Source organism: Nothoprocta perdicaria, unplaced genomic scaffold (assembly GCF_003342845.1).
Source record: "Nothoprocta perdicaria isolate Ctin4 unplaced genomic scaffold, notPer1 scaffold_45, whole genome shotgun sequence".
NCBI lineage: Eukaryota > Metazoa > Chordata > Aves > Tinamiformes > Tinamidae > Nothoprocta > Nothoprocta perdicaria.
This window is the reverse complement of record NW_020455699.1, coordinates 2587174-2603793: the sequence shown is the minus strand read 5'-3', so window position 1 is coordinate 2603793 and position 16620 is coordinate 2587174. Positions and strand designations below refer to the sequence as shown.

Genomic DNA, 16620 nt, shown 5'->3' with positions numbered 1-16620 from the left:
ACTTTGAGATGTCCCCAGTCTTGACCAGATGACATTTTTAAAGAAGAAATTATGCAAACTAATCTCTTTGAGATGGAAATTCTTTTCCATCTCCCATAGTCTCTTTTGAAAATGCCTGCTTCGATAACTGTCTCCAGTGGTTGCAGYCTGATTTTATGCATTAAGCATTGCCTCAGCTGAAGACTCAGATGAGCCCTGAAATCCTGCTCTTGTGCACCACTTCTGCAACATATAGTGCTCAGATCCTGAGCAAGATATGAGCATCTGCTCATTTGTGCAAGCCCTGAAGCATGATCAGGGTCTTACGTTGGCTTGAAAGAAACTTATGTTGACTTCTGTTTTGCTGAATAATAAGAATTCAAGTTGAAACTCCACTTAACTCCAAAATATATTGGGCAGGAGTCTCAGTTTTCCTGAAGGAAGCACTCCACAGTAAAGGGGAACCTAGCAGCTTTCCCAAATAACAGAGTTATCTCCCTCTCTGAATAAAAAAGGTACTTAAAAAGATTCAAACTATAAAGAGTAACATTTGACCTTTAATATGAAAGGTCAAAATTGCTTTGACCGTTCTGCATTTCTGTCCAGAGGACAGAATGTTCTTATTTTAAGAACTCTCTCTACTCTACAAGATTATTTTTTAACTTAGCATTAGAGAGAAACAGCATGGAAAATGGACATGCTAAGGTCAAGACCACTCCAATGCAGCTGTGTTATTTTTTATTGTAAAGGTGTCAAATTTACCAATTTACACAGTCCAAAGAGGTCGGTGGTTCACTTTGCTTATGATCCATTTCAGTCTCAGGACTGCAAGTCTAAATTGCATCTTTACTGTCAATAAAATATGTGCTGTTTGCTGTTTCTAAAGACTGTTTCTGACAGGTGGAACGCCAAGTGCCAGGTTGGGGGGGGCTGCAGGTGGTGCACCAGAGCACAAAAGCAGACTTGCTTCCAGTAGGAGGGAGATGTCTCTGAGCTCGCCACTTGTGCACGGAGTGTGTAACTTGGCTGCAAGCAAAGCCAATCTGCTCAAAAGCAAACTCATATCACCAACTGTTCCTTCTTTGTGCTGTATTTTTAATGTAGATGTACTTTACAGCTGGCTACAGCGATGCTGTGTAAATGTAGCTTTGGTGGACCTCATTTCTATGTCTGTGAACACAAGGGGAACATGTTGGAATTTTATACAGTTTTCCCTGTAAGCCTATAGTCACTTGGAAAATAACACACAGAGGCTAGTAGACCTCRTCAAGAGAAAGGAAAGTTTCTTGCTTCTGGAATGGACAAACTGTGCTGAAAAAATGTTCCAGAAACAACTTCTCAGAGGGGACAGCAGCTTCTGGTTCTCTTCCATAGCACTATCTCTTGCATACTTGAGCAAACAAGCAGGAGAAATTTAAATTCCAATTCCTCTCAGAAGTAACAGATATATTGTCCTTGGCAAAGAACATGGTGCCTTGTCAAGACAGTTCATGCAAAGAACGAAGTGAAACCTAAAACCCGTGACAGACTCAATATCAGTATTCTGCTGGAGAATTTCATGTTCTGCCTTCTTTCCAGTGACTATCATCTCCTATTGCTTTTAATGGGCCTGATGTCTTAGGCTGAAGCCATCTTCCAAAATGTTTTTCACTTTTCTTAAGGCCAATGAATGAAGCCAAATATCTTGCTGGCTTCTCTTAAACAGGCATATGTCTTGTGCTRTCACAAATGGGGAGAGGCACACCGTTCCTTTAGGAGCAAGAGGAATGGGTATTTGCAGAGTAACAACATTGGGGTTGTCTCAGCTGAAGTCCTGGGTGAGAAAAACATGGTGGGCCTGTTAGAAGGCAGTTTGTGTTGCCTTCTTGTAAGAACAAATCTTGCCATTAGGCAGTTTAAGCTAACCTGCTTGAAGGTTTTTTTCCTTTTCTGTCAGAGGCTCGGACGTACTAAGCAAGTATTTGCACTGTTGCTGCTCAATTGTGAATCAAATGTTTTTGCTCTACCTCAGTGATTGTTTCTGTTGAGATTTGTTGTGGATTATCTRGGTGAAAGAACATCCGTATCGTACTACTCTTCACCCAAACTTGTCCATCAGTCCTTAAATTTGAATATATTTAAATTATTTGGGAAGTTTGAAGAGATCATGCATTGATTGATTTTAAGAGTGCTTAGAACAAAAGTTCCATGCAAAAATTATTGCTGTAAGMAAGCTTTACTAGCCAAGCTGAAACAGTAAGCCTTAAGAAGAACCAGTTCTTAGAATTATAACTTTCTTTAAGCCTTTATATAGAGATACAGATAATGTAGATATAGATACAGATATATAGCAAACAACCTCAGTATAATTTAAAAGGCCATGTTATAATGAGTCACTTGTCTCTGAAGATTTCAAAAGGATGAAATACCCACACTTGTCATGCTCTGTGCATCTTGTTCTGCGCAAAATTCTAAGACTGCAGTTTCTGGTCCTTACTGCAGTCTGTAAGTTTAAACTGTAGTGTCTCTGCATAAAATATGCATTTGGGAAATCATTCAAAAATAATTTTCTCATGATACTATTAACAGAAATTGTTTTGAACAAAATATGCAGAAAGATACTCTAGCTTTTAGACAATGAATCAAAACTTTCTAGAGTGAGTTTCTGCTCTTCTTCCGAGGCATCCTTCAATAGCAAGATATTTCATAGGCATGCTGTTTAAAATTACAGAGTTAATATTGAAGAAATAAGTATTTCTCTTATTTGACTGGAATATTAACAGTAATTGACTATTTACTGTCTCCGTCCTTGCTAGTTGTTTTCCATTTTTAAATAATGAAYGAATAATCTATGCAGCAGCAAAGTCTTTATTCCCCTAAGTAAAGCTCTTCTCTGCTCATTAAACCAACACCAGCAAATGTCTGAATGGCTAAGTTACAGTTTGAGCAAACTAATAAACTTTTTTTCCTCGAGGCTACTGCGCAATTCAATCATATAGATCAGTTATTTCAATGGTAATAATTTGGGGAGAATTTATTTGTAGTGGAAGTGCCTTTCCAGTAGTGGAAGCGCCCTTCCAGTTACTTGATGGATGGGATTTCATTTTATATTCCATAGAAAAAATAGTTTTAAATTCCCTGGCAGTTGCAGCCTAATCAAAACAAAATGTGGAGATGAAGTACTAACAGATAATTACAGCAAGATTTCTGATCTTTTCTAGATTAAGCAAATGGGAAGGGTGAAGTGCTACATTAGAGTAATAGTGTGATTCCTCAAACCACTTTAAACTTCTCTAGCTATTCCAGAGACTGAGGTTATTGCTTCACCCTGCCATCTCTCGGAATCAATAACCGTCAGCGTATGTGAGCATTTTCAGCTTGCAATGAATTTAAAAGAATGATGTAACCTTGGTTACCTGCATTTAAATGTGCAAGTTAAAAATTAATGCCTGATGTTGCTTTGTGAAGACCATCGGGTACAGCTGTGTAATCCAGCATTTTCTGTATGCAGATAATCGTGTTGGCAACTGCTACCTGAAGTTCGGTCCACGAGGGGATGGGAGTCTGTCTTGCAACACAGAAATTGGAGTTGGAGTCAGTCGTTCCTCATGCTGCTGCTCTTTGGGAAGGGCATGGGGAAACCCCTGTGAGACTTGTCCCCCTGTAAACAGCAGTAAGGAAATCTTCCTTTTTTTTTTTTAATGTGATGACAATAAATGAAGTGTTTGAAATCTTATACTGTATAACTATAAATTTATCATCAAAGAAGCTGATGAGTTACATCACAAGGCTGTGTTGTTATACAGTCATTACAGGGGGATGCAGAGGCTTTGGACTTTAGTCTTCCATGTCTGACTGGAGTCTATTCTCATGCTATTGAAATCAATGGGGACTTGAGAAGGTGCTTCCCACTTGACCAGGCCCCTGTGTTGTCAGTAACTTTGGGCACATCAATTTACTTTACTTGGCTTTACTTTTCTTTAGTTGCTAATGTGCCTTAGGAATCTGAGTAGAGTCCACATGTCTGTTAGGAATTTGTATTTGTTGGTAGGGAAATAAATTAATAGTGCTTASAACCAGAGTGTACCTTTAACTTGAAAAACTGCGGTAGTTCAAAAACGAGAGATAGATTTTTAGGATATGTATTTATAAATTACTCTGAAATGATTTCAGAAGTGTTGTCCGGGGATACTTAMCACCTCTGCAGACATTTGAAGTTCTTTAAGTTAATAAGACAAAAGAAATAGTAAGTATATTATGTCTAATAACATCCTAATAGTATGCATTCAACTTTAGCACTTACATTGCAGAAAGAAATGTTATATTGAAAGACTAATCAAAACCCAAAATGGATGATATATAAATGCCATTATACAGGCGCAATATGTGGAAAGCTATGTTTTCCAACTTATGATACCCTTTTAAGCAGCACWCTCAATCCTATCTTCATTTTCTGTGGAGACTAATGTATTTGTTTTATGCACTGTGGATAGGCTAATAAAAGTGTCAAGCTTTTGAGTGTTTGGAAAAAGAAGCATTAAAAACAGAAGACAGATTTTAATTTCTGAAACTGTATTTCTATTACTAGCATTTTATTCTTCACATAACAAGTATTCTCTCTTTTATTTCATTTTACTTCAGCGGAATATAATACTCTTTGTCCAGGAGGGGAAGGATTTAGACCAAATCCAATCACTATTATTTTAGAAGGTGAGTTCATCCTAAATGACTAATATGGTTGGCAAGAAACAAAGTGCCAGCTTTGGAAGAGACTACGCAGAAATTAAATTATGAAACTGTTATATTTACTGCAAAGCAAAACTCCCGTATTACTATGAATTAAATGTCAGGATGAAAAGGAGTATTATAAAAGAACCTTGAAAAAGTCCAACATCATTTCAGTTGGAGAATAAGCTGCTGCATACCTTTTGTGTGCCTCCTTACTTGAACAGGCCTTTGAAATTGTCCCCTGAAGAATAAGTCATGTATGAAAATTATAGCTTATCAGTAGAAGGTTTAAGCTTCAGGAAATATTCATTGGATGAAGAAATTCTGGTTCCAATGAGCGTGCAGGAATGAGAAATTAGATGCCAGATTTCTGTGAACAGTCATGGTAGTTGAACTCCATCATGCCAAAATGTGCTCCAGTAAAGTTGAATGTTACAGAGTGAACATCTCATCCATGCTTTCATGAACTGCTATTATGGGAGCAAAACAATCCACGTGCCAGAAGATGCTAGTTGGTAAGAGTTCAGCAGAGTACTTAAAGTCTCTTATTTCTCTTCATTTTGGAATGAAAACAAGGCTTTTCTCTGTTTTTCAGATATTGATGAATGTCAGGAGTTGCCAGGTCTCTGCCAAGGTGGAAATTGCATCAATACTTTTGGCAGCTTCCAGTGTGAATGTCCAAAAGGGTACTACCTCAGTGAAGAGACAAGAATCTGTGAAGGTTGCGTCCCTTAAATTTTTCTCTCTAACAAAGTGCACTGTATTCTGAACTGAAAAAGAAAGGTTCTTTTCTGGCTTTATATCCACCAAGTGGATATCTCATCTTATATAGAATCATTGGTCTTTGGTATTAGCCATATGATTTAGATAATCTTGAAATATTAAAATTGGACCTACTAATATTTATTTTTATACACTAGGTCTCAGGTAGGTATGTTCAGTTAAGGTAGGATAGTATTTGTAATTTCTGGGTTTTCTTTCTAACACCTAAGATTGACTCTTAGCTTCATGAAACTTCTGCTCTTGTAAATGAGGGAAGCTGTCCTCTCCATGGCAGTKCAGGGTAGTGTGTTAGGAAGTTAATAGCGTGTGTCATTTGTGTATTCCAGCTCTCTTTGAGAATTATCATGAATGTTAGACCGCTAAAATGGAATAAGCAAATAAGCTCTTTTATTTATAAATCAGCTTGCCATTCTTAGTTCATTTTGGTAGAAATAAATATATCTTCTTTCAAAATGGAATGAGTGAGTTCTGTGGCTTTACTAAGCTTCAGTGACAAAACCAGACATAAATAAGCTTGCAGTTAAATTATTGATAAATATGGGTAAGAAAGGATCACATGCCAAATAACTGCAAAAAGCAGGAACAGAAAAGCAGGAAAGGATCACATGCCAAATAACTGCAAAAAGCAGCAAGGTTGTGTATCAGCTTTCGTATTTCTATGTAGTATATTTAAAACATAAACATACTTTGCTTCGCCAATGGGAAATGGAAGGGAATTTTACAGGGGAATTTTACAGGGAATTTTAAAAGATAGAGTAGCAGTTTTCTAGGTGGATCATGACTATCCTTTAAATGAAACTTGTCTTGGGGCATTCTAATGTTGGTATACTTCCTAGAAATATTTGCAAGGGCTTGCTCCTCCTGTCATTCTGGTAACCATAGTGCTTTGGCTTGTTCTGTAGATATTGATGAGTGCGTTGTGCATCCTGGAGTCTGCGGTCCTGGGACTTGCTACAATACCCTGGGGAACTACACCTGTATTTGTCCACCAGAATACATGCAAGTGAACGGAGGACATAACTGCATGGGTATGCAAAATGTTGTATTTACTAGATATGTCTGCTTTGGAACTATGGTTAAGATAGACTGCTTTGGGACCAAACTCTGTGCCCAGAATTTCTTTATGGACAAGGCTAATTACAGTCTTCAAAGAGCACTGTCTGAGCCGTGGACACGTAGCATGGGACTTGCAGATGTTCATGTTTGGATGAGTTGAAGTTCTTGAGTTGCACATTTCTGCCTGCAGCTCCTAGACAGTCGTACCCCATAGTCAGAGAAGAGATCCCAATGGCTAACTCGCTGCATTTAATGCTCGTGCTCTGTAACAAAACTCATAAATAAGTTTTTCAGTTTCATCAAYCAAGTTCAAAAGCTGTGCCTTGCTAGGCAGATAGACCTGGTGAAAATTCACATTTTATCACTGTTTTTGGTGGGCAGCATTTTTTCCCTTCATGATTTTCCATGATAATGTGTAAATTTCAGACAAATCCATCACGTCTAATACAAAAAGAGGAGATGACTTTAATCTTCATGTTACTCTTAAATGCATCTGTGCACATGCTCAGGTTGCCTTGAAGCCAGATTTAATGGATCTCTGTCTCAGTCATTAGAGGAGTTGTTATCTACTTGGGTGAGTATGATTTTGGTTATTTTGTTTCCTTACAAATCTACTTTGTCATCCTTCTCTCACATGTAGACATGAGAAAGAGCTTCTGCTACAGAAGCTATAATGGAACCACCTGTGAGAATGAGCTGCCCTTCAATGTGACCAAGAGGATGTGTTGCTGCACATACAATGTTGGCAAAGCCTGGAACAAGCCTTGTGAACCATGTCCAACACCAGGAACAGGTAAAACCCTGTTATATATCATCCCATTTTGTATAATCTTCCCATCTTGCTACCTTCTTTGACATGTTAGCTGAAGCTAAAATTTCATTCCCAGAACAGTAACCCTGCTGTTGCCTCAAAACAAAGTGCCAGTACTTCACTGTCTATTACTTACTGGATTTATCTGGATTAGTGCTACATTCTGCTGTTGCAATATTAGTAACAGGTGTTTCTTCCACTAATAAAGTGAAAAAAATAGTACCTTCTGAGTAGAAAGATACAGCTTGACTAGCCCTATGATTTACAAAGTCAATCTAGAAATGAGGATGCTGTGTCATTTTGTTCTTTTTAACAAATTTAAGGTTTTCAGAGGTCTCATATGAACATAAGTTACTTTCAGATATATATACTTATGTGAAAAATCTACCAGACTTATGTAAAAAATCTACCTTTGCGTAAGAATTAGCCACCAGGGTGGCATTAGTGGGCCATAAACCAGTCTTCTAAGTACATGACTGCAAAACTCCCATTTAAAAAGCAGCCACTGGAAGCTTTTGGAAGAGCAGTCACCAGGCAGCAGAGTGGAGYTGATGACTCAGATCAACAGCTTTATGGCTGGTGTGTTTTACAGGATAGTTAATTTAGGAAAATCTAACTTAGTAAGTATGTGGCTGGGGTATCTTTCTATTGTCAGAGCAAACTGATCTCACAGCTAAATACTATGATTCATTGCTGAGTACATTGCGACCCTAGAGCTTCAGTTATGCCCCACATCTGACTGTGATCTCCTCGGCCTCTTTTGCAATTCCTCTGCTGAAAATGGTGAATGCTAAAAATCTCAGTAAGCAGGGAAGTGCAAAGGAAAATAAAACTTTGCTTTTGTAAGGAAAGAGAAAATAATATGATGGTCAGTCRTGAGTCAGTCACTCTTTGTGGAGTGACTTGCTTGGTATGTGACAGCCTGGGAAGGATTGAGAAACTCAATTCAGGAGAACCATTGTCAAGGAAACAACCAAATTTGAAATCCAACCTTATTCCTTTACCATTCAAAAAAACAGCAGAAGAAATAGCTGTTCAGTGCAAAAAAGTTTCATTGTGTAAGTGATTTTGCCCCAAGCAAAAGCTCTGGTGCTGCATCATTTGTGGTATGAGTGTAACTAACACCTTYCTTTCCTTCCACTTGGTTTATCCTGGTGATGTAAGGGAAATGGCACATAGTTCAGGAAATGCTGCCCCACACAAGTAATTAGGAAAAGTAAAATGAAGCTGAAAGAAAAGTACCCTTCTCCATTCCTTTCCTTAACTAGGAGGAGGGAGAATGAAAGAATGTTGCTGGCAGACAGGAATGGAAGTTTGAAATAAACTTGAGGGTGGAAATACRAAGATCTCATAAAATCTTTTCTTACAGTCATTTAACTTAGTGCCATAAAATTGTCATCATTATGACAAATCATGATAAAAATAGAGCAATGTAATAGCAGGAATTCACACAATGTTACTGGGTGGAATCTTCCTTTTAAGTTGATAATGCTAAAGTTTTCAGAAACTTGGCAGCTTTTTAAAATTGTGAAAATAATCCCACCTGGGCAATCTGCAAGAAGGTAGAGRGTTAAAGTATTTCCTGCAGGCACTATTTAGCCATGTTTGCCATCTTCTACTTTAAAGGCCTTTTCTGCATTTGGAAACCTTGTTGAACCTCYTTCCCTATGAAAAGAGCTTGTGCAAGGGATCAAACACAAACTCAGAGTGTAAATGGTTAAMCAGCTGCACTTATGTGGCATGATCAATCTGTTCTGAAATCTGCACGGGGTCTGCACATCACAAGCAGGGGTTATGATGCACTGACCTTAACCAGCTTGTCAAAGTGAGCCCAGTAGCTCATTAAAAGCATTATTCTGCTCTGATGAGAAGTATATTGTTCCTGTATATGAACTTCACATGCCAGAGCATCTGCATTTTTTGTGAACAGTGCTCTATTTTCTTTTTATAAATTTGTTGAACAATTAATCGTTGTTAGAAGACTTTGGTAATCAAAGTCTTCTAAACCAAAGTTTATATCCTTTGGTTTTACACATTATGAAGATCAAATTAATCAGACATGCCTAAACAATCAGTAATAAAAATTACTGATTTTTTTTCACTCTAAGGAGTGGAAAAAAACACTTTTCCACTAAAAAGAGACCAAATATTTGTAGAACTGGTTCATGGTTGGATCGTTTGGTGAGTGCTTGAACTCTCAGAGAGCTTTTTTCCTGTTGTAAGACCTGTTATGTGATTCCATTATATGATCCTGTGATCTTTTTGTACTGTAAAAATGATACTGTGATAAGTGCATGGTATTTGGATATAGTTGTTTCAGTCATGGTTTGAAAGTCAAACACATTCAGGAAGCAAATTTCTGCAGTGTTAGCATATTATTAATTGGATGCTGTGCATATGTGCCAAATATGATATAGTGCCAGTATTATGACATAATTCTTATCTAGTTATTTTTCTGTATTGCACAACTGAAAGAAAATGAATGAATTCCATTAAACTGGTGAAATGCATGGRCTATATAAGTAACACAACAGAGAGATAGAAACAGATCAAAAGAAGGCCTGCACCCTTCACCATTCTCTGTCCAGCCAACTTGACCTTAGTCATAATGTAAGAATACAAGGCCTTCTTTTTACCTAATATCTGTTTCTCATGCATATTTACTGACAACAGGAAATGTCATAAATCTGCCTGTGGAAAATAACAGAAAGAAAATTTCAAATTTTACATGCAGAAACTTGCTGTATGATAAAATACAGTAGCAGGAACCTCCAAGACTCAGTATGCTACTARCATCAGCAGGCAAAGACTGATTTATGCGAAAGTCATTAGACAGTGAAGAAAAGGAAAAGAAAAAAAGAAAATGCTGAGGTTCACTTATCTTGAGTCTGGTTCTGCTTCAATAGAAAATTGCAATGAATTTTGGAATGTGAGAAAAGAATTATTCAAGTTTCAACCCCCCTGATTATGCTTCACAAAATTGCAAGGTTTTGCAAGAAGAGCTGCCCTTAAATTGTAGTGCATCCATACCAACAACGCAGTGAAATAAACTATTTYCACCCTAGATTAAGACCCCCTGCTCGCCAAAAGAAAGAAAGGACTCCTTTCTCATTTTCTAGTGCTGCGAATGATGCTGAGTAGTTAGGCTGCATTTCAAGTTACAGGTACAAGCAGATTCCACTCTCTTTATACCACTGGATGTCAGCTAGCAGAACATGGGCCCTTCATCACCACTGATACTACTACCTAGCACTCATGGAAGTCTCCAGACCCCCGTACTTTTGGACTGTAACTCAGTGGAACGTTTCTGTAGATTTTATCCATATCCGTTAGAAGTACTTTTATCTTGGCTTAGTGCCCTGCAGGTATAAATATTCACCACATACCGTGGAATTTTTCATTAGAACAGTATGCCTAGAAACTTGATATTGCAAGATACTTACTGTTTTTTTTTTTTTTTTTTTTTTTTTTCCTGGAGATTTGGAATGCCAATATGACTTAAAGAGACACTTAACAGCAGATGAGTGTTCAGTGTTAGCAAGCACATAGTTAAACCACTGATTCGTCTGGGTGGTGCCTGCACACTGGGATTGTTTTGCCCTCTCAGAAGAGTGAGATTTCAGTACACAATACTATTGAAAACCATGTTTTTGCAAAGTCAACATGGTGAAAAATAACTATAATCCTGTTATTTTCCAGATTTCTGCCTGGATCAGAATTTCTCAGTGCATTGTAAATACATCACCCTTTTTTTTTTTCTTTCTCACAAACATCATTCTAACGGTAAAACCTCATGCTGACACAGATACTTTATAAGAAATATTTTATTAATTTAGTTTAACTATTAATAGTTAATATATAAGTATCTATTAATTTCTCATAACACACAATAATTACAGAATAATTGCAGTTCTGCTTTTTCAAGCACAAACATTTGCTATTGTGCCAAAGTCTGCAGAGATTTGAGAAAAGAGAAGTACAGATTAGTGTTATAGTTTACCTTCATTTAYTGGTAACCTGAATTTTCAATATAATTTGTAAAAGAGACGGTGGCTTCTCTCTTCTGAGTAGATTTTGCCTTTGAAAAGCTGAGGAATTGCGTGTACTTCTTAGGAGATCATTAAGATGTCTTTTTCCATGTTTCGCTCTAGTGGAATTCAAGAACATATGTGGGAATATTCCTGGCTTTACTTTTGACATACATACTGGAAAAGCTGTTGGTAAGATTAACTAAATATTTTYACCAAAAAGGGTATTTTTCTGTTACTGCAGTCTAACAATACTAAAGTGAATATATCATATAATAAAATTCCAACCTCATTGACAAGAAACAATGATTACTCTGATTTCTCTTTTTTTGATTTATATATATTTATAAATCAATAAATATATATGATTATATATTTATATATTTTTGATATATTTTGTTGTGAACTGTTGTTCCCCCACCATTCTGGTTCACGTTTTAACAAATAACATAAACAATTCTGGCTTCTGAAATTTTACAGAACTTCTGTACTTATTTGACACAGTTCTGTGTCTTGTCTAACATATAGAATTACTCTGTTTTGATCACTTCCTGAACTTCATGTAACTTATTTTCTGTCATAATGGACATATGTTTAGTTTTATATCCTTTAAATAAGTTAAATGGATCTTCTCCAACTCAGTTCTAAATAGAGTGAGATAGCTAATCTGTGCAGCACAAAAAGCCATGAAGAATTGTATTTTGACTAGCTTATTGCACTTTCAGATATCGATGAATGTAAGGAAATCCCAGGAATCTGTGCAAATGGTGTTTGCATCAATCAGATTGGCAGCTTCCGCTGTGAATGTCCCACTGGATTCAGCTACAATGACCTGCTCTTGGTCTGTGAAGGTGATTCAAAGTGATGTTATTTTCTATAGAGTCTCCATAAGCATGTTCATCTTAAATCAAACAGGAATATTTAATTTACATATTTTTCAGAGTCTTAAGATACAGGCTATAGACATTTTTGAAAGTGCTCAGATCTACGAATGAATTTGGGATGCATTTATCTTTAATATGTATACACATGTACTATGTACTTTTTTATAATTTCATATTGTTATTACTTAGCAATACCTCTGCTTTTCCTTTCTTCTTTTTTTTTTTTTCCATTTCATGTTTCAAACTTTGGACAGGAAATGTAATTCTTAGGAACAGATTTTCTTTATTTTTGTCTCTTGTGTTCTCTTTTGTGCTTTTATAAGGAAAATTTAAGGATATTCTTTTTTACTGTTTTGATACTATAAGGGAACTGGAATCAGGCAGATACAGCTTTCTATTTATGACTTAGTTTTCAAAGGTCACTGGTATTCAAGGGGTCCTGTGCTGACATATGTGCCCTAGAATGCTAACAAATARCCTCACTTACTGTTTTAGTTTGAAACATTCTGTTAAAATATATAATGGCATATGAAAACAGAATTTACTTCTAAGAGATGATTTCTTTAGACAAATCTTCAAAATTTTATTTCCTTCACTCAGACATATTTTATTGATCATTGTATTGATTTGACCTAATGTTTGCACTTGTAATAGAAGAAAAATAAGACCACAGAATCACAGAAGGGTAGAGGTTGGAAGAGACCTCTAGACATCAGGTATAGTGTCTAACCGCTCTGCTCAAGCAGAGGCAGTTAGACTACATTGCACAGGATTGCAGGACCTTTTCATTTTTTTGAGGACAACTTAACAGTCTAGTTCTGCATGGGACTGAAAATAGAGTCAAATTCTAGGCAGAAATAACTATCTTGTGATTTCTGATTCCTGCGCAACTCTTGGTATTTCAGACATTGATGAGTGCAGTAATGGAGATAACCTCTGCCAGAGAAATGCAGACTGCATCAACAGTCCTGGTAGTTACCGCTGCGAGTGTGCTGCTGGCTTCAAACTTTCACCCAACGGTGCCTGTGTTGGTAAGAATTCACTTGATTTTTCAAGTCTGTTTGAATTGGTTTGTACATAAGCAACAGTGCCTACTTTGTTCTCTGAAACTGCAGAAGAATCATTTATGTTCTATTCCTTTGTATAATTTCCTGTGTGTTTGATGTACAGCTTTTTTTTTTATTATTATTATTTTTTTATTTTTATGTGTATTTCTCTGTTCTTGGGAAGAAAGAGGGTAAAATTTTTGAAGAATGGTTTTGAGATATCGACCAAATACTAACAGTAGTTTAGACCTCGAGGTGTGTAGGCAAGAAGTTCCTATAAAATGAAGTTTTGTTAYGATTCAGGTTTAGCTATGGATAATTTTGAGTCTGGATTTAATAATAATAACAGATTGTAAAAACATATTTGTGTAAAATGAATGAATAATAAAAGTCAATAATGTATACCATCTGTTTTATATTTTTCTTATAGATCGCAATGAATGTCTGGAAATTCCTAATGTTTGCAGTCATGGTTTATGTGTGGACATGCAAGGAAGTTACCAGTGTGTTTGTCACAATGGTTTTAAAGCATCCCAAGACCAGACCATGTGCATGGGTATGGAAAGAAAATGAATTGGTGCTAAAAAGGAGGAATTAATCTGAATTTATTAATATATGAGATTATGTCGCAAGGCTTATTTGTACATTCTTGAACGTCTGTGAAGAAAGTGTGTGAGAAAGTGATCTTGAAATATGTCAGTTTGGGGGAAAAAACACAGTACTCTGGGGGCTAYCTCTGTCTTACTGAAGTATATTAGCCCTATTTTCACAAAAAGAGTGATAATGAGTCATTTGAAAGGAAGATTGTAGGTGATATTATGGAGAGATAGAGTTTGAAGAGAAAAGACTCACAGGTATTTAGAAAAGACTTTCAATTATTTAGAGTTTTTTGAGTTCATATTTCATTAAAAAAATGCCAAGCATAAGTTAAATCTGTACTCATTTTATAGTCAGATGATGATATGATAAAGATACTGAGAAATAAGCACAGAGACTTTTTTAATGTTTCACGTTTAAATTCTAAAGATTTTTTTAAGAAAAAGTGATGTGTACATGAATTCAGTTCTTATATCTTTGAACGCTGTTAAACAGTTAAATTTTTTTTTTCTTTTTGAAATAATCATGCAAATGTGAGCACTGAACTACAGAGAAGTTCGATGTTCTCTAAATTCTCTAAAAATATARATGTGCGCTGATTTTCTTTTTAAACAGACATTGTTACGTATATATGTCCCCATTCTTCTCATATTTCAACTGAGTCATACTYATAATACTGCAGGAGGAGGACACTTGGGAAAGTGCAAACAGTACAGAATAACAGTACAAAACAGTGCAAGTGCAAACAGTACAAAATTTCCAGACCATGGTTACTTAGAATACTATCTGTAATAATTCTAAAATGTGTTTTTCTACTCTGACATAGAAGTCTTGATAGGCTATGAAAAACATTCAATGCAATAAAATATTCAAGATATAAAAAGATGTTTCAGGAAGCCCACTAGAATAGGAAAAAAGGGCCTTCCAGTTCTGCCTGAAACTCCAGAAATTCCTAAAACATATAGTAGGAAACAAAACTGAATTCTAGAGGATTTTTTTAGTTTTTCATTTTGCTTTGTTTGTGGTTTTTGTTTTGTTTTGATTTGTTTTGTTTTAATAAAAGTTTAATCCAACAGTTTGTAAGTGCTCTCTATAATTATGGTTAGACAACTGACCAAGTATCATATTTATATGGGTAAACTGACTTGTTAACAGGGACATGTAACTCCTTGCCAGATCCATTTTCATCATGTTTTCATGTCCATAACTGTAAACACTGTGCATAAAATTTAAGACAATTAAGCTTGTCTGTGATGCTCAGTGCATTTTACTAACATTGCACATCACATAGGTATCTCACAAGTTCCAATTGCCTGGCAATGCATTTGCAAGTCTTATTTCTACTAGAATGTTTTTCTACATTCACCTAGAGGCTTACACACAATATTGTAAAAATCATCATTAAAATATGACAAATAATAGGAGAGACAGGGGGGTTATGGTATTGTCTCTATGTGCACAGATATCCCATTAACACATACCTGGGAAAATCAGATCCAACACAGAGTTTTGTTTCTCTTTGCAGATGTTGATGAATGTGAACGCCAGCCATGTGGAAACGGAACTTGTAAAAACACCGTTGGGTCTTACAACTGTCTGTGTTACCCGGGATTCGAATTAACTCACAATAATGACTGTATGGGTAGGTGATGGAATCCAAATTTCACTTCCAYTGCTGCTGGCTTGGTATGCCAGGGAGGACACCTATAAAGCTAAAATTCAAACAGAAAACAGTTCAGGGTGCTAAGAAGGTTTTGGGTGCAGTAACTGATACAGTTACCTGCCCTAAACATTATAATTTTCAGCATTTTTCAGACATGTCAATATACTTGCTATTGAGCAGGYTGTGAAGATATCAGGTCTAAATCTCTCAGTTCTAGAGGCAGCCTTCCTCTTCCCTCACCGCCGTCAGATATCCTGGGAAATTCCAGCACGCAGCAGARCAGCTTTCTGGCACTGCTGCCTCTCCTCTCTGTTAGCTCTGCCAATCTCTCACTACAGTTACAGTCCATAGGAGCCACTGTCAGCCAGCATAACTTGTATCACAGACGTAATGCTACCCCATGCATTCAAAATAATTTATTTCACTGTATCACTTGAGACTCATGCACACTGTGACAGAAAAGTATATGGGCAACAAAAGAGCTGGCACAGCTGAACTCATAAATCTCCTGTTCTCCTAAGATGAACTTTGCTTACAAAGAGGCATTGCTATTTCCTCTTCTTCTAAAGCAGAGAATTATTGATGGTTTTGGACAACTTAAATTCTGGGATTCATGTAATAAAGAAAACTAAAATCTTCCTGGACTAAAGAACAGACTTATAAGTCTCTGGAGATCCCCTCCTTTGTGCAAAGTGTCAGCCAAAAGAAAAGAAGACTTTACATTCCTTCCTGGAAAAAAAAAAAAAAAAAAAAAAAAAAAAAAAAAAAAAAAAAAAAAAAAAAAAAAAAAAAAGTCTGCTGATTCCTTTCTCTTTGAGGAGAGAACTAAAATATTATCTTAAGTATTTAAGTTCTTTCCTTGTCCAGACAAAAGAGAAAAAGCAAAACTTGCTCCAGAGGGAAAGGAAGCTGCAGCAGTGAAGGACATGCTTGCCAGGGAGGCTGTCTGCTCTGTGTAGCTGCTGTCTGCCCCTGGGAGCATCGCCGTGCTCAGGCTCTGCCTTCCCGGCGGCCGCRGAGCCCACATTCATCCACCAGCTTTGCCTCATGTTAACGCTCCTCTGGC

The 16620-nt window shown here is 36.6% G+C and overlaps 1 protein-coding gene across 2 annotated transcripts in view; it reads left to right on the top strand.

Moving 5' to 3' along the window:
• Positions 1-16620, top strand: part of FBN2 (fibrillin 2) — a 161380-nt gene that overhangs the window by 122067 nt on the left and 22693 nt on the right. For both annotated transcript variants that reach the window (XM_026046565.1, XM_026046564.1), the window contains exons 37-46: positions 3470-3631; positions 4600-4668; positions 5282-5407; positions 6372-6497; positions 7166-7318; positions 11488-11556; positions 12090-12215; positions 13154-13279; positions 13725-13850; positions 15417-15533. In XM_026046565.1, the coding sequence (XP_025902350.1) occupies positions 3470-3631; positions 4600-4668; positions 5282-5407; positions 6372-6497; positions 7166-7318; positions 11488-11556; positions 12090-12215; positions 13154-13279; positions 13725-13850; positions 15417-15533 (1200 nt within the window). The remainder of the gene's footprint in view (positions 1-3469; positions 3632-4599; positions 4669-5281; positions 5408-6371; positions 6498-7165; positions 7319-11487; positions 11557-12089; positions 12216-13153; positions 13280-13724; positions 13851-15416; positions 15534-16620) is intronic.